General features: G+C 46.1%; 1 protein-coding gene across 2 annotated transcripts in view; it reads left to right on the top strand.

The window, feature by feature from the left end:
- LOC123836817 (uncharacterized) overlaps nucleotides 1-26,191 on the top strand; it is a 93,511-nt gene extending 67,320 nt beyond the window's left edge. Inside the window, exons 6-11 of one of the 2 annotated variants that reach the window (XR_010413851.1) lie at nucleotides 13,885-13,968; nucleotides 15,552-15,661; nucleotides 15,930-16,556; nucleotides 20,970-21,181; nucleotides 23,411-23,508; nucleotides 23,940-26,191. Coding sequence is in view for 1 of the 2 variants with exons in the window: in XM_054505642.2 (XP_054361617.1) it covers nucleotides 13,885-13,968; nucleotides 15,552-15,661; nucleotides 20,270-20,330; nucleotides 20,970-21,181; nucleotides 23,411-23,436; nucleotides 23,940-24,115 (669 nt within the window). In the remaining variant the exon portion in view is untranslated. Of the gene's footprint in view, nucleotides 1-13,884; nucleotides 13,969-15,551; nucleotides 15,662-15,929; nucleotides 16,557-20,269; nucleotides 20,331-20,969; nucleotides 21,182-23,410; nucleotides 23,509-23,939 lie in introns of both variants that reach the window. The other variant, XM_054505642.2, reaches the window with a different exon arrangement.
- The last annotated feature ends 213 nt before the right edge of the window (nucleotides 26,192-26,404 follow it).

Below are 26,404 nucleotides of genomic sequence, written 5' to 3'. Positions count from 1 at the left end.
CTCCCCCACCCTTCCCTCTAGAAGTTAGTGTGGAACCCAACAGACGCAATTTATCAAAACTTCTACCTTGATGAGCAGCATGATGTATTGCAAACACAATATTAAAGAGTAAAAGTAATTTAAGGGTGTAAGATATATTCCAGGCTGCCGATTTTTAAAATGTGTTTAAGTCCAATTTGTGTTTATTTGTCGGGTATCCTCAAGTATAATGTCTTATAACATTGTATGTCAACTATATTTCAATTAAAAAAAATAAAATGTCCTTGAGGGCAAAACCAAAAGTTTTAATTTTTCTTTCATGCTTCTATTCCCTTCATTCTTACCTACCCCTGCCCCCACCCTAGTGGTGAAGTGGTCACTACTGAACCCACCGGTAGGGCTTAATAAATACCTCAGGCACTGCATTTGCTTTGCAAGCCATCTCTAAGATGGATCTTCCCCCTTCCGTTTTCTTTTCTTTTGCAAAATGCCACATCCATTTTTTCCGTTTCTTCAAAGAAATGTGTGCATTTTTCAGTGTGCCAAACAAAAACAGTATAAGCAATTAAAGATTTCTTTAAATAAATTTTCTGGCTTTTTACCCCCTTCTGTTTCAAAATATGGGGTCAAGGAGTACCCAGCTGGCTCAGCTGGGAGAACATGTGTCTCTTGATCTCGGGGTTGTGCATTCAAGCCCCACGTTGGGTACAGAGATTACTTAAAAATAAAACCTTAAAAAACAAACAAACCAAAAAACCCACAAAAATGTGGTATCAAAACCATAAGGCATAATGAGCTAGTGGTTTGCAAAATTTCATTACAATTGACTAACAGATAGTCTATTAATTTCTTCTATCACTGAAAGAAAAAAAGTGCAAAATGTATTCAATTCTTCCTATTAAGTACCAACAGAAATCTGACATCTTTGAAAACATGTATGGTGTTTATTTATCTCTCCCAGTTTGAGGAGGACACAGAACCTGGTCTTGCAGATTTTAAAGCAATTTGCTATAGTACTTGATGTGGTTTGATGTCTTTTTAACTTGGGTTATCAAATGTTGGAGTTGATTTGGCTTCTCTCTGCTTCCCTCCTTCAGTGGTCTGAGTTTCGGTGGATTTGTGCAGGGGACACAAGTCTCTGTGGGGCTTCACCCAAGCCCCAGCACATGTAGCAACAGTAATTTCGGGAATAGTTGTAGGGGCTGAAAGCCACTGCCTGGCCCTGGAAGGGAGAGCCGACCTGGCACAGCCTCCCAAACAGGGAAAGCGCACATCGCACATCTCGTTCCAGCCCCTCTCCCTCCAGCAGCTCAGCATGGGGTGTCAGAGAAATCATTAAGGGGGCATCCTGGCCTCTCCCTCCCACACCTGCGGGTCCTGGTTCCCTGCTGTAGTTTTATGGGCCGTGAGGAGGCAGGTTTGACGCCATGGAGCACCGTCTCTGCCAACAGCTGCAGACAAGTCAGCTCCCCAGACAGTAAAATGTAAAGCGGGGGGAGGGAGAGATAACCTTTGAAGTTTACAAAAAAGCATGACTTTGACCACTTCCTTTTTCCTTTTTAAATTGGTGTCCCAGGTATGTTGAGAGGAACCATCAGCTAACTTTACAAGGAAAGACCCACTTCCTCCCAACACTTAAGGGCTGCATGATTCCCAGCATTTGAATACCGGTGGTGATCGGTGGCCTCCTTCATTCAGGGGGGGCATCTGTGCCGAGCAGTTGAGAAGCAGTATTTTAGCCAAAGGAGTGAATGCATATAAAGTACAAAGATGCCATGATGTGTATGTGGAAATACACACTCACATATATACAGAGAGCTGCTGGATTCAAGTTTAAGGTTAAAGGTGTAAGGACCCCCCACCCCCCCAGTCACCTTTCCCATGTGTTTATTCCGCTCTGGACCTTCTTGCTTTTGTCCTGAGAGGAAGTGACGTGAAGCTGAGCCTTTATGTTTTCCCCTGATTTTCATCTCAATTTTAATGTCCAATTAATGCTTTTCCTTTCTACTTTGTTTTCAGGATTTTTCTTTTTGTTTAAAAAAATAACTCCAGGATTTTAGTTGTTCTGTCAGTTTTATACAGCTTAGCACGAAATGTCCTGGAGGGGTGTGTGCACGTGTGCGTGCCTATGTGTGTGCTCTTGTGCATACGTGTGTGCACGCGTGTGCTTGTGTGCAGGTGTGTGCGCGTGCATGTGGTCCTGTGCATGTGTGTGCTCATGTGCGAGGGAACATGCATGCACACATATGGATTCAACAGCATCGCTCTTCTGGAGACCTGCAGGTTGTAGGGTTTGAGTCTCCAGTTTGAAAGTGTGTGAGAGAAGCATGAAAGTCTTTTTTTTTTTTTTTTTTAAGATTTTATTTATTTATTTGAGAGAGAGAGAGAGGAGAGGGGCGGCGGGGGCGGGGAGAGAGAGAGAATCTGAAGCAGACTCCGCCCTGAGTGCGCTGCCTGGTGCGGGGCTCGATGTTGTGACCGCAAGATCATGACCTGAGCTGAAACCAAGAGCTGGACTCTTCACCGACTGCGACACCCAGGCGCCCCAGAAGTCTTTTCAAATTACACAACACACTTCATATTTGACAGCTTTGTGATTTCCAGATGGGACTTCCTTCATTTTAACTCTAGTCTTTGTTAAATGAAACATGGACAAAATGGATCAGATTTAGACTCTTTGATGTTACATTCTAAAATAAGAATTAAGATCATCACAAAAAGCTGTTTGAGACCAGGAGAGAATTTAGAGAGAACAAAGAATCTCGTAATTCTCTCACTTTTTCTTCAAAAGTATTCAAAGGAATATGAATCCTTGCACCCTTTCGTGTAGGGTAGAATTAACCTGGAAATGAGTCCATAGGTCTGTATGATACCATTGTTGATTTGCGTGATCTCTCCCTGCTTAGTTGTAAGACTTCAAACCAGTCATTCACTTCCTGGGATTCAGGTTCCCTATTTGGAAAAACAAGGCAGTCTAGATCTCTTCTGTCCAGTACGGTGGCCACTAGTCATGTCTGACTGTTTAAACTTAATACAGTTAAGTAACATTAAATTCAGTCCCCTGGTTGCACCAGCCACATTTCAAGTGCTCAGTTTCTTTCTTTCTTTCTTTCTTTTTTTTTTTTTTTAAAAATTTTATTTATTTATTTGACACAGAGAGAGAGAGCACAAGCAAGGGGAGTGTCAGGCAGAGTGAGAAGGAGAAGCAGCTCCCCACTGAGCAGGGAGCCCGATGTGGGGCTCGATCCCAGGACCCGGGGATCATGACCTGAGCCGAAGGCAGATGCTCAGCCGACTGAGCCACCCAGGCGCCCCATCAAGTGCTCAGTTTGTGTGCGTGGCTACTGGCAAGCGCACTGGACAGAGAGGCGAGGACAGCTCCCCAGCACAGTCCGGCAGAAAGTTCTGTAACACAACTGAAATGTTATACTTTGTAGCCAGAGAAGCAGAACACGGGGGTCTCCAGGCAGCTCACTTACTGTTGAAAGTTTATTGAGCCATTGTTATGGTTTTTTGTTGTTCTTTTTTTTTTTTTTAAGAGAAAGAGAGAGGGGTGGGAGTGGGAGAGGGAGAGAGAGAATCTTAAGCAGGCTCCACACCCAGCACGGAGCCTGACGTGGGGCTCGATCTCACCACCCTGAGATCATGACCTGAGCCGAAATCATTTTCTACCAATATTATAAATAAAAGTGGTTAGTTTTGCATCTTTTATTCCTAGTGAGCTCGAACACAGCTTCACTATTTCATCGCTATGTATCTCACACATCAGTTTCGTGAGCAGCCGTGTGTGTGTGCGTGAGTGCGTGCATTCTGACGGTCCAATTTCTTTTTGATTTGTACGATCTCATCATTGGAATATTAACTTTGTGCCTGTCATAGAGTTGCAAAAAGTTACAAGTTTGTTATTTACCTTTTAATGCCTTATTTTTTAATTTATGGACTCAACCGATAGTTTTAATTCTGAGGTCACTGAAATGCTTCAATCTTTTCCTTTATGTTGTTTATCTTCCCAAAGCAAATATTATATAAATATTGATCTGTATTGTGGATCTTTACTTTGGTTGCACACGGGAGCCCTCTGAGGAGCTGGAAAACATAAGGACGCCTAGGACCTACCCCTCAGCCGAGCTTGGAAACCTCCCATTTATCCTGCGCGCTACTCTCATAATTTCATTTTCGACATCTATTTGATGATGAGGTTGGGATCTGACATTATCTTTCCAAAACATTCAGCCATTTGTCTTAAAGCCGTTTGTTAGAGAATTCATTCTCCATCACATGCTACCTTTTCAAAGATAGTTGGGTCTTTTTCTGTAGTTCGTTTCTGTCCAACTGATTTCTGTGACAGTACTTTACAGTATCACACGGGATGAATCCCCCCTTGTTACTTTTCTACATGTGGGACTCACATTTTAGATAGCACTCCTAAGGTGTAGTTGATTAAGTAGAGGGAACCTAGAGATTCGTGGCCCAGATAATAATAATAATTTATAGAGCCATCTGGATCGGTTGGCAGTCAGTTAATATTAAAAGTTGGTTTGTTCTTGAATCACTTAATGTAAATATGTTTAAAGGAAATACACAATCATATGTTCATGCCATGATTTTTGGGCGGGGGGCAAGGTTTGTCCTTGGAGACTGGTTTTGCTGATTGGTTTGGTGCGGTTTTGCTTGCGTCCTCCACAACTAGATGCATTGTTTGCATCCTAGACTTCCCGGTGCGTGATAATTTCAGTGCCCCGGCAGCCAACCCAAGTGCAGAAGCCATTCAAACTCTTTGTTTCTCTCACCTGCATCAGTTGGCTGGCAGTTTCTTCAGTGACATACCTTTATCATGTTTTCCCCAAAGTGGTCAGCGTGGTGGTTTTGGTTCTCAGCAATAACTCCCTTTAATAGTCATATCTTATGAGATATTGTGAAAGGTTCACTAAATTATAAAAGTCGGATTGTGACTGCACTTGGCTTCAGTGGGGAGCAAGCACAGAGGGCTGATGCTGGATCGAGCCACACGGCCGCCCACCGAGGGGCCTGCCACTGGCTCAGCCTGACCTGGGACCCGTCGGTGTATTTAGAGAGGATCATGGGCTCACCAGTGGGGTTCCAGGGAGATTCTGGGGTGCCCATGCTGGGGAGGCAGCGTGGTGGTAGAAGCAGCGGGCCACGTGGGAACCAACCCCCAGCCCCCCAGCTATGAGGCCCTGGGAAAGTTACTGCTGTCTCTGCTGCTTTCTGGCTGCACCCAGCAAGGGTGAAACTACACATCACTGTGACCACAGTGTGTGGCAGCCCCCCAGAAGCCTGGGAGGATCTCTACCATCCCCCTTATTCCCCCAACATCTGATGTACCCCCACACTTGTTCTCATACCCCAAACTCCCAACACCTCTCAGGTCCTCACGCTGGGCCAGGCCCCTGTGACCTGCCGCCTGGACCAGTGGCCTCCCTGTGTCCACTCTCGCGCTCCTTACGTCGATTTTCAATTGGATAGTGATTTTAAAACATCTAGGTATGTCAGCCTCCTCTTCAAAACATCTCAGTGTCTCCCCGTGCTCTTAAGATAAAGATGGAAACTCTGATGTGATCCACAGGGCTCTGTCCCCATCTCCCGCCTCCCTAGCCTTTGGGTCCCTGCAGTGCTCAGAGCCCCTCTTCTCAGGGACTACGCGTGCTTCTCCTCCTGTCCCCCTCCTCCTTCCCGTGCTGGCCTGGCCTCACTCTGGGGGGCATGTCCTCTTCTTACACTAGGTTCTCGGGGCTGGGGTTCCCGTCCTTGGGGGCACTCACTCACTCAGAGCTGCGGGCATGGTTCTGTCTCCCCTGGTGAACCATGGGCTCCCTGGAGACAGGAATCCTGCCATTGTAGCTCCCGTCGGGCCCACTATGGTGGCCCCGGGGTCTGACCAACTCAATAAATCATTTATGGAGTGAATAAGCCAGTGAAAGAATAAATGTAATAAAGCCATCCAATAGAGTCTGACGCATAAAATGCACTCTTACATATTTATTTCTTTTTTCCTATTATTTTAGTCAATGGGATCATGTTTAATAAAATGAAAATACTTCTGTTCTGGGCCGACTGCATGTGTTGTAGGAGGAAAATGCAGTGGCGTCCCCCTTGGAAATGGTTTCTATACATGGAATGAGGGGATCTGGGAAAATGTCTTAGCAGACACAAAGAGAGTGAATTCTCTACAGAAAAGGTTCACGTTTCAGGAGAATTCTAAATTGGTCCTCAGTCAGCTGCTCTCCATAAATCTTAATCCTTGGTAACAAACTGTCAGTTTCAGATCATACCAAATTGCAGCTTATTTTTAATTATATTAGACTTTTTTCTCCCCTGTTGAGAGCACGCAGGGAAGGCGAGGCTCTCTTTGATCCGGGGAGCAGGTATGTTAATGCTGGAACAACAGGAAGCCCCGGGCCCGGATTGCCGCCTGCCCCGCCCGCCCGGGCCCTCCACACCATTTATCTGCCTGATTAAGGAAACCAACTTGAAAGGCCCAGGCACTTGGTCCTATTTACATCAGCTGTACCCATTAGAAGGGAAAAAAATACTTGGGGGAAAAAAAAGTTTAAGGGATTCACAGGTTAGTTAGAACCAGTGGTTAGTAGAAGGTTTGGGGCTTATTATTTATAATTTCAGGGGGGTCTGCTTGCTTTCTCTGTAAAGGGCCCAGGGTGGGGGTGGGGGCGGGGCTGGAGTTCACTCTTCTTTATGGGAGCAGCTCAGCCTGACTCGGCCCCCATTGTAGGATCTGCTAGAACCACCCCCCTCGTCCCCTTTCCTCCCACACCCCTCTCACATCAGGGCAGATGAGTCTTCCTAAGATGATTACTTGATGGTCTACCGTCCCAAAGCCCCCTCTCCCTACGCTGCTCCCCACCTTCCCTGAACGCCTACAGCCCCAGCCGCCTGCTGACACTCAGCTTGCCCTTGCTCAGAGTCACCTTGCTCTACTACTCTCCCCAGCTGCTCGCAAACCCTACGGGGCGGGACACTTGTATTCCCTTCATATCTCCTCAAAACGTGGCAGGTTCGTGGAAACACTTACTGAGCCGAATACATCACTGCTCGATGGCACTTGACTCGCGGGGGTTTGCAGAACGGCTCCGCGTGCCGCGGCGCCCAGGGTGCGGGCCGCCCCGCCCGAGTGCTCGCGGCTTCGGCGAGAACTCCCTCCCCTCCAAAGGAGACAGCATCCTGCAATTCAAGCGTGTGAGTCCGTGCGCTCCAAAGTAGGGCGCTCACCATTGCCCATGTAGGGGAGGAAGAGAACTGCCATGCACAGTTTGTTCTAAAAACCCAAAAGTGTTAAGTGTCACTAATATTTAATACACGGGCGGACTCTGGCGGCCTCTCAGCCTGGTGTGTCTTCAGTCACCGGGTGCCCACGATTTGTGGGGTCTGGAGCTTATACGCTTTCCAGAACAAAACTGGTATTTGGGGGATTCTTTAACAAAATATCTCCTACTGTAAGTGCATGATCCTGAGGCCACCCGGTGGGACAGACAGTGTCCCCGTCCCTGGGACGCACCACTGTTTCCGTGTTTGGTTAAGTGGGCTTACAGATTATGCTTCTCCACACATTGCTGGTGGTCCCAATGCAGCAAGAAGCCACAGAAAATGGCAAAAAGGACAGCCTTTGGGGCCTAGGATGAGCTCCTGGGGTCAGCTTTATGAAGAAGGCGGTGGGGGTGGGGTGGGGCGCGACATGACAATGTAATCAGAGGCTAAGTCAGGAAAACAATGACCGAAATCCTGCTGAAAACGTACATTCATATCCCCCTCTCCCACGCAGGTAAACCTCCCCTCAGTGCATGCTGTGCTTCTGGGGAGACTGGCTAATGACCCCGTGAGGCCTTTGAGACTTAGCAATATATTTAAAAGGAAGCATTGGGGACTTTCTACTTAACTGCTCTAGTTCCCCGGGACTTTGAAAATCATGCGCTCTTGCGAATGATACTTCACAGAGTTTTACTGAAACTGGGTGAGGATCATTGAGAAGCCTCTTCCTGAGGCTTCTTCCTTAGAGAAGGATGAAAAAGTCTTGTACCATTCGTGAAAACTTCGTCCTTCGACTGAGATAAAAATAGCGGAAATAATACACAGAACACAGTGGGTTGGCCCACGAGAATGCATGTGCTGTTGGGTGGCACACGGGAAACCCTGCTGCAGATCTGAGGAAACGAGCATTGCAGCGGATTTCCATCGTGCAAGTTTTATGTTACGCAGGAAGCCAGCCCTCTGCGAGAGTCTCATGTCACGCATCCACCAGCACCTGTTTCCACGATGAATTCTACGCTTACCTGCGGGCGGCCATCGGTCCGCCCGTGTGGGTATAAGCTCTCTGAGTTGCTGATGCACTGAAATATTTCTGCGCAGGTGGGTGAGCAGCCCCTGCCCCGAGGGAGCTGTTCTCATGTCCACCGCCCGGCCACTCCGCCATCCAGCAGCCCAAGCTCAGGATGTGGGGCTTGCTGTCATGGCGTGGCCATGGCATGGGCTGTGTCCACAGCATCGCGTGCCACACGGAGGTTACTGGCTGCTTCTAAGAGGGGCACTTGGAAGATTTCAATGTCGGATGAATTACACGCCGTTATTCTAGGCAGAGAAAGTGACCTAAATTTGCAGACGTTTCTGTTGTGACAAATGGCCAGTGGGCTGCCACCTTGCAGAGAGTTAAAAAGAAAAGCCTAATCCAGATCCTCCAAGGTGAAGAGAAAATGATCACATTTGTTACTATTCACTGAAGTCCACAGTTGACATGAGGGTTCACTCTTGGTTCTCGCTCATTCTGTGGGTTTTGACAAATGTGTGATGTCCTGTATCCGTCATTTTAATATCCTACAGTCATTTTCACTGCCCTCGAAGTCCTCTGTGCTCCACCTATTCGTCCTCCCACCCTCAGCCCCCAGCACACACCCATCATCTTACCGTCTCCATAGTTTGCCTCTTCCAGAATGTCTCATTGCTGGCATCATACAGCAGGTAGCCTGTTCAGACTGGCCCCTTTCACTTAGTAATATTATTTAAGGGTCCTTCATGTCTTTTCGTGGCTTGATAGTTCATTTATCCATTTACTTACTGAAGAACATCGTAGTTGCTTCCAAGTTCTGGCAATGGTAAATAAAACTGCCATAAACATCTGTGTGCAGGCTTTTGCATGGACATGAATTTCAGCTCCTCTGGGTAAATACCAAGGGGCACAATGGCTAGATCTTATGGTAAGAGCATGTGTAGTTGTGTAAGAAACTACCAAACGGTCTTCCAAGTGGCCGCACTATTTTGCGTTCCTGCCAGCAATGAATGAAACTTCTTGCGGTGCCACGTCCCGTCAGCTGGTGTCTGTGTTCCAGATTTTGGCCATTCCATTGCGTGTGTAGTAGTAATTCATTTGTATTTCCCTGATGACATGATGTGCAGCATTTTCTCATATGATTATTTGCCGATGTTCATCTTCTTTGGTGAGGTATCTGTTAAGATCTTTGGCCCATTTTTTAATTGTATTGTTTTCTCGTTAAGTTTTAAGAGTTCTTTGTGTATTTTCTTTTCTTCTTTTAAAAAAGATATTTATTTATTTATTTGAGAGAGGGAAAGAGAGAAAGAGACAGTGCCCACGAGCAGGGGCGGGGGGCAGAGGGGGAGGGAGAGGGGGAGAATCCCAAACAGACTCCATGCTGAGCACGGAGCCCTACGTGGGGCTCGATCCCACGATCCTGAGATCATGACCTGAGCTGAAACCAAGAGTCAGACGCCTAGCCGACTGTGCTCTCCAGGCACCCCGCTTTGTGTATTTTCAATGCAAGTCCTCAGGTATATTTTTGCAAATTTTTCCTCCCCGTCTGTGTTTGTCTCTTCAGTCTGTCAGTGTCTTTCACAGAGCAGGTGCTTTAATTTTAATGAAATCCAACTTACCAACTTCTTCTTTCATGGACTGTGTTGTCTTTAGTGTAGTACCTTAAAAACATATCGCCAACCAAGGTCACTTAGGTTTCTCTTGTGGGGTCTCCTAGAGGTTTAGAGGCTTGCATTCTATGTGTGGGTCTGTGATCCATTCTGAGTTTGGGTTTGTGCTCCTTATCTAGATTCTTTTTGCTTTCACGTTGATGTTCTGTTGTTCTATTTCTTGAAAAGACTTTGTCAATGATCAGTTGCTGTGTTTGTTTAGATCTGTGTCTTGGAATAGACTATCCCTCCTCCCCTGAATTGCTTTTGCATCTTTATCAAAACTCAGTTGGGCGTATCTGCTAAGTCTTAAGGAAGTTCCTCTCTATTCCTAGTTTGCTGCTGAGAGATTTTATATGAGTGGGTGTAGGATTCAGTCAAATGCTTTTCTGCATCAATTGATATCTTAGCCTATTGATAAGGTGGTTTACACTGACTAATTTTTGAATTTTGAACCAGCTCTGCATATCTGGAAATTCTACTTGGCCTTTCTGCAGATTACCTTGGCATTTTTAGAATTCCATTTCTATGTACTTACAATGTTTTTTGATCATCTCACTTTGTATTGTTTTCTGCTTGGTTGTTCTAGATATTACAATATAGAAGTGACTTACCTCCAACTCCTCATATCAAAGTCTTACCGCTTCGAGTGAAGCTTTGAATGTTTACCTCCTTTTAGATCCCTATACCCTTTCCACTTTTTTTTAAAATTATTTTATTTATTTCTTTATTTATTTTTAAAGATTTTATTCATTTATTTGACAGAGAGAGACACAGTGAGAGAGGGAACACAAGCAGAGGGAGTGGGAGAGGGAGAAGCAGGCTTCTGCCGAGCAGGGAGCCTGATGCTGGGCTCGATCCCAGGACCCCGGGATCATGACCTGAGCCGAAGGCAGACGCTTAACGACTGAGCCACCCAGGCGCCCCCCCCTTTCCACTTTTTAAAGAAATTGTATTTCCTCTGCATACCCTGAGCATTGCACCAGGTGGGTGTTATACTGTTTGGTGTTAAAATGAACTCTGATTTAAGAAACTCATGAGAATGGTACTCTATTATTTCACTCCACACCACAGCCTGGGGGATTAAACCACAGGAATGCATTTCTCACAGTCCTGGAGGCTGCAAGTCCAACATCAGGGGGCTGGCCCGGTGGGTTCCTGGCGAGGCTCTCCTCCTGGCCTGCAGACCACCACCTCCCCGCTCCCCACCATGTCCTCACATGGCCTGTCCTCTGTGTGAGTGCACACCTCGTGTCCCCCCCCCATAAGGACACCAGTCCTATTGGATTAGGGCCCCACCCTTGTGACCTCATTTAACCTTAATTACTTTTTAAAAGACTCTGTCTCGATATATGTCACATTGAAGGTTAGGACTTCAATATGTGAATTTGGGGGGAATCGCAATTTGGTTCCTAATACTTGCAACCATTTCTTCCCATCCTGAAAACAGTATCGAACACCTCAAGAATTCACGTGTCATCCTTGCAGCGAATCTCTGCGTTGTTTTGTTTTTGCCATGTGTAGCTGAAGTGATCACCCCAATAGCTGTTTGAATACTTAAGTAATCCCTCTTGATTGAGTCTGTTTCTCATCCTAGAAAGAGGCATTTTTTATCTTCATGATATAGATTCATTCTCAAAGGTAACATCCCTGTATCTTAGTTGTCTGGATCTCAGTATAACCTTAAAAAACATGATCTTCCCTGGAGTATTGGAGCCATTGTAAAAATCTGAATTTAGTTTGTAAATTAGAGAAGAAGCACTATAGCAAAATTCAATTCCTAGATTTGGTCATTTTACTAAGATAATATAAGAGCATAACCTTTTTATTGGGAAATTATATGATGAAATATTTAGGGGTAAAGGGTCATTGTGTCTGTAACACAAGGGAGTGCTGCTTATCATACTGAAGACTTCATCTTAGCTGCATTTGATGTTCTCTTGCCAAATTTCTTCTCACTTATAACTGAAAGTAGATTTCTCCTTCACATATTAAAATGATATTTCTGAGATACTGCAATTCAGTTGAATTTTGAACTTCTTGTTCAAAGTTCAATGGTATTCTTGCCTTTTATGGTAATGACTTAAAAAAAGAATTTGAAATGTTGAATTGCTTTTTTATGTAATAGATCAATGCACCTTTAATTTAACTAGGTACATGTCAGGAGATTGACTTCCCATTTTACTCGGAGCTAGTCTTTACTGTAATATCTTAACTAATAATAAGTATGCTCCAGTATACCTAGTACTAAAAGCACAGAAAATTCTTCATGTGTGGGTGAAGAACCTGTTGTGTTCTAAGTATTTGGTAGTGATGTGTACTATTTGGAGAATGGAGGTAGATGGAGTGATGATTGACGTGGGGGGCTGCATTTTCCCTCCCCCCCAGCCCCGCCCCACCCCGGCAGCCCTTGGAGGCATTTGCTGGTGTACCCGTGTGCACGCTCTGTCTCTCCTCTGTGCTGATATTACTCACTCAGTCCACCCATCTTTCTATGTTGTTAAAAAAACAAAATTCAACTGAGTAAATTTTAAAGGTCTTATTGGCTTTATTCAGTGATTCATGAATCGGGCAGCATCCCATCTAGCAGACAGGGAGGAGTTCTGAGGAGCTGTACAAAATGGAAGACTTCCAGGCAGATGGGAGGGCGGACAAGACATGGATAAGGCAAAAAAAATGTAGGTTGCTTATTGCACTTTCCTTTGGGGCTGGCAGGGGTCTATCAGGCAGAGTACCTCATAGTGCTGGTCAGGCGATTCCTGATTGGCTGGTTTAAGACTCCATTTCTGGGAAAACCCAAATAGTACTTAAGTTTCAGTTTGGTGACATGGAGCTTAGCACAAGTGACTCCATTTTGAGCCGTTTTGATTGAGCAATGTATCTCATCTCACGTTTCTAATAGCTACACAATATTCTGTGGCAAGCTTTCCACCCCATTTTTCTTACCCACTCTCACTGGGTGGCTCAGATCTGCAGAGATGACACTAGGGTGACGAGTGAGTGACCCAGAGAAGCCAGCATGGTGGCATCAGAGGGAAGAGCGCCAGGCTGGGGAGCAGCAGAGACCCCGCACGGGCCAAGCCTGGTGTGTGCAGAGAACAGAAATAGGGTGGGGTGATGTGTGGTCATAGGAAGCTGGAGGAGGGGTCCTGGAGGCAAGAAGGGGCCAGATCAGACTGTCAGCTTCCCGGAAAAGGGTCCCATGGGAGCTGAAAGGCAGAAATGGCCGATTATCCTTATCAGCCAGTGTGATTAAATGTCACTATGTGCCAGGGTTCTATATTTCTTGACATTTAGTTAGGAGCCATGGCCTGCCTTTACTGGGTCGATGAGACAAATGGGGCGCTGAATTAGGTCATCACCCAGAGTGACAAGACAGAAGGGCCAGAGCTGAATGTCAACCCAGAAAGACCAAGTTCCAGATCCACACGCCTCCACACCCCTGCGCAGTTGCCTGCAAGGCCCAGAAGAAGTCTGTGGAAGAAGTGGAACCCCTGCACGGATTTTGCCTGGTTTTCCTCCGGAGATGATTCGAGAGAAAAGAATAGATAGACAAATCTGAATCCAGCAAGGAGGGGAACAGAAGCAAGCATGGAGAAAATGCTCCGTGTTGTTCTATATCTGATATTCCGTTTATACTTAACCGGAGAGGGAGATACACACGCCTCAGGTGGCGTTGTGCGTAAGGCACAGAGCATCCCCACGCAAACACAGCCACCGGCACCAGCAAAGCAGAGAACCTAAATGGCGGGGTGCGACCTGTATGCACCCTAACGTTAGGGATGAGATTTGGGTGTGGGCCACACCGTACTGTGCTTGGGATCTTAGCCTGAGATTATAGTGGGGAGCCTGTCCCTGTCTGGGTGCAAACAACGGGGCAGGTTTCCCACTTTTTAAGTTAGGGTGAAGGTGGAGTGTTACCATGAGGTAAAAAAAGCCCATGTCACGTTCTCCTCTCAGGGTTTTCTTCCTCGGCTCACCGAATGGAGAGGAACGTGGGAGCAGCAAGATGCCACGGAGAGGGGAGCCCGAGGCCAGGACAAGGTGAGCTGCCTGGGCCTCCCTGACCCCTCTCCCCGCCTCTGCCGCCTCTCTCTGCCTGCCTCCCAGGTTAAGTCAGGCTGTCTTACCTGAGAGAAGCCCCAAGGTGGGGGGTTCACAGTGGAATCTAGGAGAATTGATAGTGAGGTAGAAAAAATGAAAAGATTCTTTCAGTAGGGGCGCCTGGGTAGCTCAGTCAGTTAAGAGTGTGCTTTCAGCTCAGGTCATGACCTCAGGGTCCTGGGATCGAGTCCTACACTGGGCTCCCTGCTCATCAGGGAGTCTGCTTTTCCCTCTCCTTCTGCTCCTTACCCCACTTGTGCTCTCTCTCTCTTTCTCAAATAAGGATTTGGACAGATGCTTTCTTTAACATGAGCATATTCACAAATCCCAGCTATAAAACAAATCTTGTCCTATTACTAATATAGTCCAGCTTTACATCTGGCTCTTTAGGTGAAGAATACAGTGGTAAGTTCTTTGCATATGTTTGGGGCTGTTCGAGAAGACCAGCCTCTTGACTACCAGTTTGTCTTCCTGAGCTGTGCTCTGCTCTAGGAGCGATCCCCAAATGTGCCGGATCACAGCAGTCACCTGGGGCTCTTGGTAAAAACTTGCACTTCCAGGCCTTTTTCCGAAGATGCGGATTTAGCTGGTCTGCGTTGGTCAAGCTCCTCAGATAATTCCTGTGATTCCAATCATCAGACAAGTCTGGGAAATCCTGAACTGATCAGCGTGCTGTGACTACTGATGCTCGGTTCTGTCTGGCCGACGTGAAGTTCAGGGATGGGTCATGATCATCGCTGGCTCTTCTCCTTTGGAGCATTCACTGAGGATGTGTTCTTATTCCCACGTAATAATTTCCTCACGAAGACCTCAGGGGCCTGAAAATGTCCCCGCTATCCATCCTTCCACACCCATCCTTGTAATTCCTACTTGTTTCTTGTTTTTTGTTTTTCCCTCTCTTTGAAATTATCTCAAACCTAATATTCTTTCCACTGGGATTCAATTGGGTTTTACTTTGACTTTCCAGCTACTTCCATCATCTTCAAAAAAATAAGTTCTCCTTATTTTCTAAATTTAGAGTGCTGTAATTTATGTGACTGTTTTTGCACTTTTAAAATATCTCAAATACTGTACTTGATAACACCCTTAACTATGTTACATTTAATTCTATCTATCTATCTATCTATCTATCTATCTATCTATCTATCTATCTATCTATTTTTTTTTTTTAACCATTCTGAGCCTGGGGAACCTAGCTCTCTGTCAGATACTACTGCTTTTCAGAGACATTTTCGGTCTCTTATCAACTAATTTATCCTGGACGACCAAGGCCGAGGAGTCTAAGTATTTATAGTGTGCCCGGAATATTTTGACATGTATCTGAAAGCATAATAAGTGTAAACTCGGTTGAACAAGTGCTAGATTTGCTCGTCTGAAGGAACATTACAATGTACCACTACCATGTGTCATAGTACTGTGCCCTAAGGATGTAAAGAGGGATGGGTACCCATCCTTGACAGTCTTACGTTTTAGCTCTGGAGGTAGGACATGAACGTAAAATACAAGTAAAACATTTCTTTCAGAACAAGATTATTTGTAAACCAGACGAGAAGGATCCCCGAAGTGAAGCATACCTTCGCCGCTTGCATCAGATGTATTCTGCTTCCCTTGCTAACATGGACTTCTCCAGGAGGTGAGCTCCTTTCTAAAACACACGGGGATGCCAATTTTGTTAAAGATTTTATTTATTTATTTGAGAGATTGAGCACGGGTGGGGGGAGGGGCAGAGGGAGAAGCAGGCCCTTCGCAGAGGAGGGAGCCTGATGCTAGGCTCGGTCCCAGGGCTCCCAGGACCCCAGGATCATGACCTGAGCTGAAGGCAGACGCTTAACCCACTGAGCCACCCAGGCACCCCTGGGGATGCCTATTTTAAATATGTCTTTCCACACTTGTGTTCACAGCCTTTTCACAGGTCCACGAAAGAACTGTCACTCTCCAATGTGTTGCAGATGATTTCCCAGTAAAAGAAGCGTCATAAAGGCTAATCAATAAGAAAGAAACCGACATAGTGTAGATCTACACAGTAAACCACAGTAGGTCCTGTCCTTTGAGATTGTCAGGGACTGTAGGGAGTAGCCATGGAGGAGAGGGATCATTATCTTTGAGGGTTATGTAATAATTCCCTCAGAACTGGAACTTGTTAAAACGTCTTATTCACACAAACTTAAAATCTGTGTTGCTCCTGCCAAGCCCAAGTACGTCAGCAGAACAGAGCTAACCTCACCCACGCACCAAAGGAACACGAGAGTGCGTGGCTGGGTGAGCGATGTGCCCCACACTAGGCACCGGATAGGTGCGAAGTCAGAATGTGAGCAATCGCATGATTGGTGGATCAGGCAAACACGAAACCAAATATTTAAAAAAATACTGTAAGAATGGCAAAAGAGAGACCGAAGAGAGAAGTCTTTAAAACCTCTACATCATCTGCCCCGATTCGGCACCTCCCCGGGCTCTGTGTTCCAACACTGAGGGCTTTCCCAGGCACGGAGCAGATGCCCTGCACTCAGCCCCTCGTCCACTGTTACAAGGTGGGTGCTGTCGATCCCAGGACCCTGAGATCAGTGGGTGCTGTCCCAGACTGGTGTTTGGCACAGAGACTGGGGCTCAGGCTCCAAACGTAGGTCAGGGTCCGCTTTAGTGGTGGAGGTACCGTGGCCTGTGATCTGCTGACCCTACATCCCATGGGGAGCATCGTGGGTATTTTTGCTATCCTGTGGGAGGAGGTAGGCCTCCGTCTCCCCATTCCCTTAGGACTGAACAGGTACACGGCATACACAGACACAGAGCCCCAGCGTCACACCTGAGAGGTAGGACGTGAACTTGGATCTTCTGGCCCAAAGTCTGTCTGGCTGTCCAGCTCCCCTAGCAAGCAGAGCCTGGTGGGAGGACCGAAGAGCGTGGCGGCAGGGAGCAGAGAAGGAGAAGCTGCTTCCTCTCTTTAGAGCCCAGGGAAGCAAGGCACTTCGGAATTAGGGGGAATTAAGATGGTGGCAACCAACTCTCAAACTGGCGGCTTTGCCAGGTGCGTGTGGATATCTTCCGGGACACATAACCGGGAGAGGGGGTCACAGAAGAGAGCCCGTTCTTTGAGTCAGAGGCTCTCTCAAAGTGAAGGCTCTCCTCTCTCCTGCAGAACCGCGCGCATGGAGCGTGGCTGCACCCCAGACCACCACGTGATGCTTCCCGTGGGGCGATTTCACAGAACGTCCAACTGGAAGAATCCTGCAGATTCTTGCAGCAAAGGAGTGACTTTCTGGTCATTTGCAGGGAAGAGTGTCTCCCTTTTAGTGGCCAATTCAGGCCCGGCTATTAGCATTTGAATCAGCCAGCCATGCTGTTTTGATTGAAGAGAGAAACCCAGCCTTTGTTGTTGCAATTTAGGGGCGTAAGTAATTTTCTGTGCTCCTTTAATCAGTTCAAACAGTCGGGGAAATGGCAATATATAGGAAAAGTGTGGTCTGGCCTCGGAAATGCAAATGTGGCTCCTGTCCCGAAGATTCCCCACGTCAGCTTCTGATCCCGCCTGTGGCAGCTCCGTGAGCTCCGGTGACCTCCCTCGGCCGGCGGTCCTTCCCATCAAAAATTGGCCGAACGTCTTCAAAATATTCTCTTTGTTTGGATTAAACCGATCCAAGTAATCACAGAAACGCGCAGACGGGGGTCAGCTCCTTTTCCGTGGGCTGACCCCTGCTTCCTGCCCCTGGATGTGGCCAAGCCAGGGTCATGTCCAAAACATCAGTGACGTTGAGGTCCCCGAGTTCCTTGGGGCACTTTATAGCATGTAATTTATTTTTTTTTATTTTTATTTTTTTAAAGATTTTTTATTTATTTATTTGAGAGAGAGAGAATGAGAGACAGAGAGCATGAGAGGGAGGAGGGTCAGAGGGAGAAGCAGACTCCCTGCCGAGCAGGGAGCCCGATGTGGGACTCGATCCCGGGACTCCAGGATCATGACCTGAGCCGAAGGCAGTCGCTTAACCAACTGAGCCACCCAGGCGCCCTATAGCATGTAATTTACTCGCTTAGGAGACATCCGATTCACTTTTGTAGCTAAGAAAACTGCAAAATTTTGAGTTTAAATAGATGGAAGACCAAGTTTTCCAAAATCCTGTTTGCTTTGCTTTTCTGCATTTGGTCTGCATTACATTTGCTTATCTTGTGTGTGTGTCTGTGTGTGTGTGTGCAGCCTTGGGCGAAGACTCTGGATTCTTTGCAACGCAGTGACTAGGGAAAACCCACTTGGAAACAAAGAATGCCTTCGCAAATTGACGCATTTGCTGCCAAGCTGGGAGCAAAGTTTCACCCGGTGTGTTGGTTTTTGCATTGATGCTCGGGCAAGGCCTCGAACGTGCGGGGTGCATCTCAGCGCTGCAGGGCGTCAGCTCCCCGGCCAAATGGAGGGTGACAGGGTTGGCCGAATCTCCTCCCTGAGCATTGACCCAAGGCATCGGTAAACACCCCGAGGCCCCAGGCAGGGGTGCCCCAGGACCCCGCCCTCGGGTGGTGGGCTCAGGTTCCAGCCAGGGAGGGGCTGCAGAGACAGGGGCAGCAGCCTGGCCAGCTCTGCCCAGCAGAGGTGAACCTGGTGAACCAGGCTCAGCACTAACGTGCCTTGCCTTCGGATGGCATGTGCGCACACCAGACCACGTTTTGTGGACTCTTCCGGCTAACATATTTGCTAGCTTCCTTTCTCCACTCCAGTCCTGTTTAGATGGCAGGCAAAGTCCGTCTTTGGAGACCGGGTTCCACCCACTCCGTTGAGCTCTTCCCTCTTGGTAGCTGACCCATCACCTCCTCCAGGAGGCATTCCAGGATGTATCTACCTCTTTCACGAGCTCCTGCCTCAGTTGGGGCCGAACTTGCCCATCCGCAAGTACATTCTTTAGCTGTTTGAGTTCCTGGTGCCTCAAAGGCCGGCTCCGCATCTTCTAATTCTTGTGTACCCACCCGTGGGCCTGAGTCCTTTCCCAAGAAAAGCAATTTGTCAACAGCTGTTCCCCAGGAGCTGATAAAAGGCTGTGTTTGTTTCTACCTTGGTGTTTGCTGTATCGTGTGTACAGAGACAAATGGCAGGCCGGGCCTTTAGGCACCTGCCTCATCCCAGCGTGAAGGGGCCCCTGTGTAGGGGCAGCGGCTCTTGCTTCCCCTCGGCCTGCTGCCCCCCGTCCCCCGCCCCCCGCCCTGCTCAGAGTGCCCAGGGCCTTGCTGTGGGCTTGCCCAGGGGGGCTCACCCTGGACCCTGCTTCACCGGCCTCACTGGGAGAAGCAAGGGGGAAGGAAGGAAGAAGTCCCCTGGGGCCTGGCCCAAGGCCACCCTTAGTAGCCGGTGACACTGAGCAGTTCTCCTGTTGGCTCTAGAGTCTATGTCCTCGAACATACTGCAGCAACGGCCATCATTACTCCATGCTCTCACCGAGCTGTTGTGAGAACCAGTGGGGTCTGCAGTGGTCACCATGGTGTTATGGGGAGGGAGACGTCCTTGCGGCGGTCACTGTGGGGTCTGTCGTCTGGCCTGGGACAGAGCCCAGGGGAGGCTCCAGGGCTGATGGAGGCCTGAAGGGAATTCCTTACGAGACAGCTTCCCCTCCTCTGTCCCCAAAGTCACAGGGAAGCCTAGGATGCAGGCGGGGGAGGGGACAGCACGGGGACACACGTTCATTGCTCACTAGCACTGAGAGCCAAGTGGCAGCTAGTGAGGGCCTGTGCAAGCTTCCCTGAGCACCTGCGTCACTTCATCCCCCCGACATCCCTCTGGCTGACCCGAGTTCTCATCACAGATCAGAAAACAGGCTTAGAACTATGAGGCTGTCGTGTCCACACCCACAAACGGCCTAGCAGAAACAAGCCCCGCTCCGGGAGCCATCCCTCCAACCATCAGCTCTTCTTTGGCCCCAAACTTCCCAGACTGAGGCCCATTTTATTGCCAGACTTTCTTTTTAATTCTCTGAAGGAGTGCAAGGAAAATGCAATTTCATGGGCTATAATAATGGGTGGGGTTCATACCGAAAATCTGTATAATCTGTGTAGTTCTTCCGAACACGAAAGCATGTTGCATGGGATCCGGAAGACCTTCTTCACCCACCGTTTACCTTTGCTTTGTTCAATATGAATATGAGCCAAAGGCTCTGGCAAGAAAAAATATTGAGGACATTCTAACAACAGCACTGTGTGTTCAAGGAGTGCTGAGCTTGACAGCTTGCTTCTGTGTTTGCTTTTCTCTGCTTGGTGCTACCCTGAGCAGACTGCTGGAGAGGAACGGCTGGTTTGCAGATGTGGACCCAGAGGGCAGAGCTGGAGATCTGGTCAGTGTTGTCTTGGGCTGACGCCGCACAGTGAGGCTCTGTCTCAGGCCCGGGGGGGCCATGGGCGAGGGGCCAGCACCGGGAAGCTTCCCTGCTGCGTGTTAGCAGACTCTCCAATGACAGCTCTGATGCATGCAGGAGGGCTGCCTGTAAGCAGCGGCCACCACCTAGAGTGTGGGATGAAGAAGCATGCCATTTGTATCCAACTGCATTTCCATTCTGGATCTTGATGTGGTGGCCAGAGAAGAGAGAGGTCAGTTTTAGTTTTACAGGGATAAAAATATAACCTTGAGTCTGACTTAAAAGCAAAGCACAGCCAAAGCAACGCTGGCCTTTCCGCTCTCTGGTTTCTCTGCCCCGTCCCTCCACCGCCAGGGCGCTGCCCAGTGAGGCCCCTACTCGGGTGGGCGATTCCTGCAGTATGATAGGGGACGTAATGGTATTTCTTGGCAATAAGGAACTCTCTCCTAAAATATCAAATAGTATGCAATGAAAAAAATTAAAATATGAATAAATAAACCTCTTAATGATCCTTCTAGTCCAACTTTACCAAGTTCTGTTTTAAAAGTTATTGCTCATATTCTGACATTAATGAAGATGGCAACAACAAAAGCTGAAGGTCACGTTTGCTTCCCAAAGCTGGATTACCTGATCCCAAGTGGACACGGGCTGCGTGGAGTGCGGCCAGGGCCCAGGGGCAGGAGGACAGGGGACGTGGGGCCACCTGGACAGCATGGCCCACCGCCCACAGCACTGCCCACCCTCCGCTTCCTGAAAGGCGACAGCCCAGCTGGTAAAACAGAAGATCCCAATCGGAAAACCAGAGGACACCGAGCAGCCCGGTGTGGCATGTGAGTGGTCTAGAAAAATGCCAGAAAGGATAAATATTGCAAAAATCCCAAGCTGCAGATTTTGAGAATTGGACAGTGACAGGGTAAACGGAATTGAGAGCTAGGAGTGCCAGATCAAGTGTGGCAGGCTTCCACACTAGATGTCAGCCTGAGCCCACTTTCCCAGGGAAGCCTTGCAGCGGGGCCCCGTCCGAGGGTGGGGGCTGTGCTGTCCCTCCCACCGAGCGATGTCCACCCCTCCGGCCACAGATGGGCTCTTCGCTTGTCTGCCTACCCCTCCCCAAATGCCCCCCCCAGTTGGAAACCCAGTGACGGGGGGAGGGGGGCACACACCGGCTGTCTTGCTCACCACAGTGCCCCCTGCTCCTGGTTCACTCACTGGCAAACAGCAGGAGCTCGGTTAATTTTTCTTGAAGGAATGAATGAGCTCCTTCTGGTTCAGTTTTCCGTCTGTGTCTATGTAGTGCCCACCACCCTTCTCGCTCTGAGGCAGGATGGCATCATGGGCATTCCCGGTGCTGATTTGACTGCTGTCTGCCCCGTCCGCCTTTGTCAGGCCTGGCCTTGCTTTCCTCCTTGTGTCGTTTTGTACAGTGGTTACAGGGGTACCTACTGTAGGGTTGTGAGGACTCAGTTAAGTAAGGTTGATAAGGTGCTTTACGTCCACCTAGCACGTGCTACCAGCTCTCTGACGCTGAGCTCTTTTTTTTTTTTTTTTTTGACGCTGAGCTCTTTGTACAAGCCGAGCTCCACATCCCCAGGTAACGCAGGGAGCCGTCGTAGAGAGCATCTAGTATGTGGTGGAGTACGTGCTCCTTTGCCTGGCACCCTACATCCGTTCCCATTGACCAGGTCTGCCAGCAGAAGCAGCATCCGCCAGCCTGCCTCTTACCAGGGAGAAACACAGTTGCAGCCCCGCCTCTGGTTAGCTTCAGTGGTGTTTGTGGGGCAGGTGTTTTTAGTGGTATCATTCTGATGTGGCATGGGAAAGCCTTCAGGACGAGGCACCTGGAGGCAGTGTCTCACTACCTTGCAATCTTGTCAATATCCACTTTTTTTTTTCCGGAGTCCTTACAAAGTTACTATTTTAATAAATAATGCACCTTACACTTTAAAGTGTAACCATCATACTCTTTCACCATAAAGATGAAGCTTAGCCCAGAGGCAGGTGGTTTTTAGAAAGCCTGAGAAATCTGGCACACACTCATTGCTGGCCGATGGCCGGTAAGGAGTTGGGCGTTCCTCTTAATTCCAGTTGACTCTGTCACAGATGGCGTTCTTCTGGGCACCCAGATATAAACCCATAACTGAAGACAGGATAGGATCATCTCACACCCGTTGTCCTCTGATCTCTGTTTCCTGGGTTGTCCTCAAATTTTACTAAATTATAGATGCTTTACGGATGTTAACTTCAGGCCAACACATACAGCAGGTGTACGCTCTTGAGTCATTTTGTCGTTTGGATTTTCATGCAAGTTGCAACAGAGATTTTTTTTTTCCTGCACACACACACGAGCACATGCATGCACCCACACTCTTGTTAATAGTGATTTGTTTTCATTTCTCTGGTAATTGGTTTTGCTGAGTATTAGTGTGTTTTGTTAGAAGCAGATGCAGTTTTATTTAGCCAATATCTGTGGCTCTCAAAACACTTTCCGAAGCAGAATTGTTGAGTATAAAATGCTAATACAAAATGTATATGCTTCATTTCCAAAATTTTGAAGAATGTTTCCATGATTTCCCCAGTGATCGTAATTTCCAATCTGAGATATAATAGCCTTATGGATTCATATGATCAAAAAAAGAGGCATAGATATTGACAAGTGTGAACATACACACAATAAAAAATTTACAAGTGAAACAGTCTTCAGAGAGCCACTGAATGGGGAAATCTATTGGCAAGTGTTAGTAGATTGTAGTGTTTAACGTAAGATTTATAAACTTGGGGGTGGTGGTTAAAATGCTTAAAATATATTGTATATGATTATGTACCTATGATTTTTCTTGGAGAAAGGATTCAGAGTGGTTTTTTTTTTTTTAATTAAGGTTTTAAAGGGGATCTTTGATCCCAAAATGTTTGATGTTATGAAGTTCATTGAAGTGGAAAAAATCTTATATTTGCAGAAAATAATGTGCATTGGCATTAATACCATTTTTAGATTTGCGTGGAGACAAAAATAATTTAAATATAGTCTTCAAGTCTCTCTGTCTCTTTCTCTTTTCCTTTAGGATTAAGCTTCCAGAACACAAAAGGGGTGAGCCTGCTCCTCCCAGGATGACCACAGTACCTCTGACTTGAACAAGTGATTCAAACTCACCACGTTGTGGTTGGCTCCTGTCTTTTCTCTGCCCAGGGGGTTAGATGACATAGAGCCCCAGGAAAGCAAAGGAAAGTTAAGAGTGGGAAGGAAAAAAGGAGATGTTGGAGGATGGGAGGTTGTGGTCAAAGCAGGATGCTGAGCAGGATTTCTGAGTCTGAGCAGCTATGGGCAATGCCCAGAGGCAAGAGAGTGAACACCTGCCCTGGGTGCAAAAGGGGCAAAAGTCACAGGGATTTTGGTGCTGAGAATTAGATGGGTCAGCAGCCTGAAGAGAGGAGAGTCCCAGGATGATAGCAGGAGTGGGGTGGTGGTGGTGGTAAATTGTTTCTTAACTCCTTGGTGAATAGGAAAAATGGCCAAGAATTAGGGTTCTAAGAGGCAGTAGGTACACTTGGCTTTTGGAGTTTATATATAGTTTTCCCTTTCCTTCATTCCAGGAGGTCAGGACAGCAAGACGATATTGGACCAACTATGTGGACCAGGAATGAGACTAGCATCTTGCCATGATGGAAAGGATGAAGAAATGTTGAAATTCTCAAAGAAACAATTAAATGGCAGATTTCTGTTTCTTTCATTCAAAGTTATGATAGGCAACAATAGCATCATCAACTAAATCATATATTCATTATAAATGTGACATTGTTCATACAGAAACCCAGAACCATGAATGAGAACAAATAGAAAAAAGAGTCAGCAGAATATGACTCACAGAGGGTCGAGATAATAGAAATGAAAAGATGAAGAAAATACCTAAGTATGATTTATATGTCTAAATTTTAGGAAGAATTTTTAAATTATGAGTAAGCATTAGGAGACTCTTAAAATAAATCAAAAGTGTTTGAAAAAGAATGAAATAGAGCCTTTAGAGTGGAAAATTAATAAATATAAAAATAATGAAGGGGTTAAAGAATAGGTTCGACATGCCTGAAGATAGTGAACTATATAGATCAAGATGGATTATCCAAAATACAGCACAGAAACAAAGCAATGGAATATATAACAGAGGGGTCAAAGGAAACAGAAGCTCTAGTAAGAAAATCCAACATATGTTTAATTATAGCTCCAGCAGGAATAATTGAGAGAATGGGGAAGAAGCATATATCAATGAAGAAATTTTAAAATTCCAGAATAGATGAAAGAAACCAATCCTTAGATTTAGGGATCCCAAGGAATCATAAGAGCAATACATAAAAAGAACAGCGAATGTAAAATGAAGTTCTTTAAAGACGCCAGGGAGAAAATACGGATCATTACAAAGGAATAACAATTAGAAAAACAGATGACATCTCAATAGTAACATTGAATAAATTCTTGTAAATTATTTTAGTGAGAAGAAATAGAAAATTTAAATAGTCCTAGTTATTGAATACATAATTTCCAAAACCTTCTAACAAAGAAAATGAGAAAACTCTAGGCCTCTATGATTTCCCTGGTGAATTCTCCAAATACTTAAGTAAGGAATAATGCCACCATTCATATGTGAGCTCTCCAGAAAATGAGAAAGGAAGGCACATCTCTCAACTCTTTTTGTGAACCCAGCATAACCTAGGAGGCTGTTCTCATTCAAGAATGTAGCTGTAAAAGTCCTAAGCAAAATCTTAACAAATTAACCCCAGTAATATAGAGTTCATTTCAATAACTTCTGCTCTAATAAAAAATTATTGCAATTGATGAGTAAAAAGGAAATTACTCAATTTGTTAGTGTACCTAAAAATGTATTTATAAAAAAATGTACTTAATGGTGAAATATTGAATCCTTTCTGAAGTTGGGAGCAATTGAAGGATGCCTGTTCTTTTCATTTCTATTCAAGACTCTTCTGGAAGTTTGGCCAGTATTATAAGCAAGAAAAAAAAAAAAAAGGAAGCTACAACATTTACAAAAGATATAAAACTATTTTTTGTAATAGAAAAATCCCAAAGAACATAGCAAGGCCAGAAGGTATCATACGTTTCTGGAAAATGGTTAACTTTAAAAGGGAGAGAGGGGCTCTTGATGGGGAAGGGAACTTGGATGCTGGAAATGGGCTGTTTCTTGCCCTGGGTGGTGGTTACTAAGTGTTTGCTTTATAATGAGATTCTGTATGAGATTTATGTGAAATTTTATAATGGGATAAGTGTCTACATAAAAATTATAAAAAATTTTATAAAATAGTTTTTTAAAAATTACATTTATGGTAACAATCAAAATTATCTATGAGTTAATTTGTAAAAAAATGTGTAAGCCCTTTATGAAAAAAAATCATAAAACATCGAGAGACATTAAAAAAGACCTGTGCTCTTGAATAGAAATACCACATATTTAAATGGTGTGAGTTCTCCTCAATCTGATTTTTAGATTTAATGCAATTTCAGTAATTTTTCATGGAATTTGATGAACTAATTCTGCAGTTATCATAGAGGAGCTACTGGCTGGAACAGGTAGGACACACTGGGAACAGAAGGTGGTAAGGTGGGGCTTGTTCTACAAGATCTCAGGCCCTGATTTACTATAGCAATTTAAACGGCACTTTTTTGGTTCAAGGGTGGATAAAAGCATCCATGAATTAGAATAGGGAGAGCCTAGCATAAAAAATCAGACTCCAAAATCAGATGCATAGTGGAAGCTGCATAGCAGATTTGTTGCTGATCTTTGGTGAGACAGTGGATGATTTAGCAAACGGTGCTTGGACGATTGGTTTTCCCCATTGAGACTGCATCTCTGCCTCATCTCATGCACAGAAGTCAATTCTATGTGGATTAAAGTCCTAAACATAAAACGACAGGACTATGAAACTTTAAGAATATAGGAGGCTATCTTGGGGACAGGAGTGGCTCTCTTAAACAAAGGCACAAAGACGGTAAAATGGAAAGAACAGGGTGATAAATTTGACCATGTTGAAATGGAGATTTTCTTTTCACAAAA

Source organism: Mirounga angustirostris, unplaced genomic scaffold (assembly GCF_029215605.1).
Source record: "Mirounga angustirostris isolate CCGP_5_RB_7025 unplaced genomic scaffold, mMirAng1.0.hap1 SCAF_8, whole genome shotgun sequence".
Lineage (NCBI taxonomy): Eukaryota > Metazoa > Chordata > Mammalia > Carnivora > Phocidae > Mirounga > Mirounga angustirostris.
This window is presented reverse-complemented; position numbering and strand designations above follow the sequence as displayed.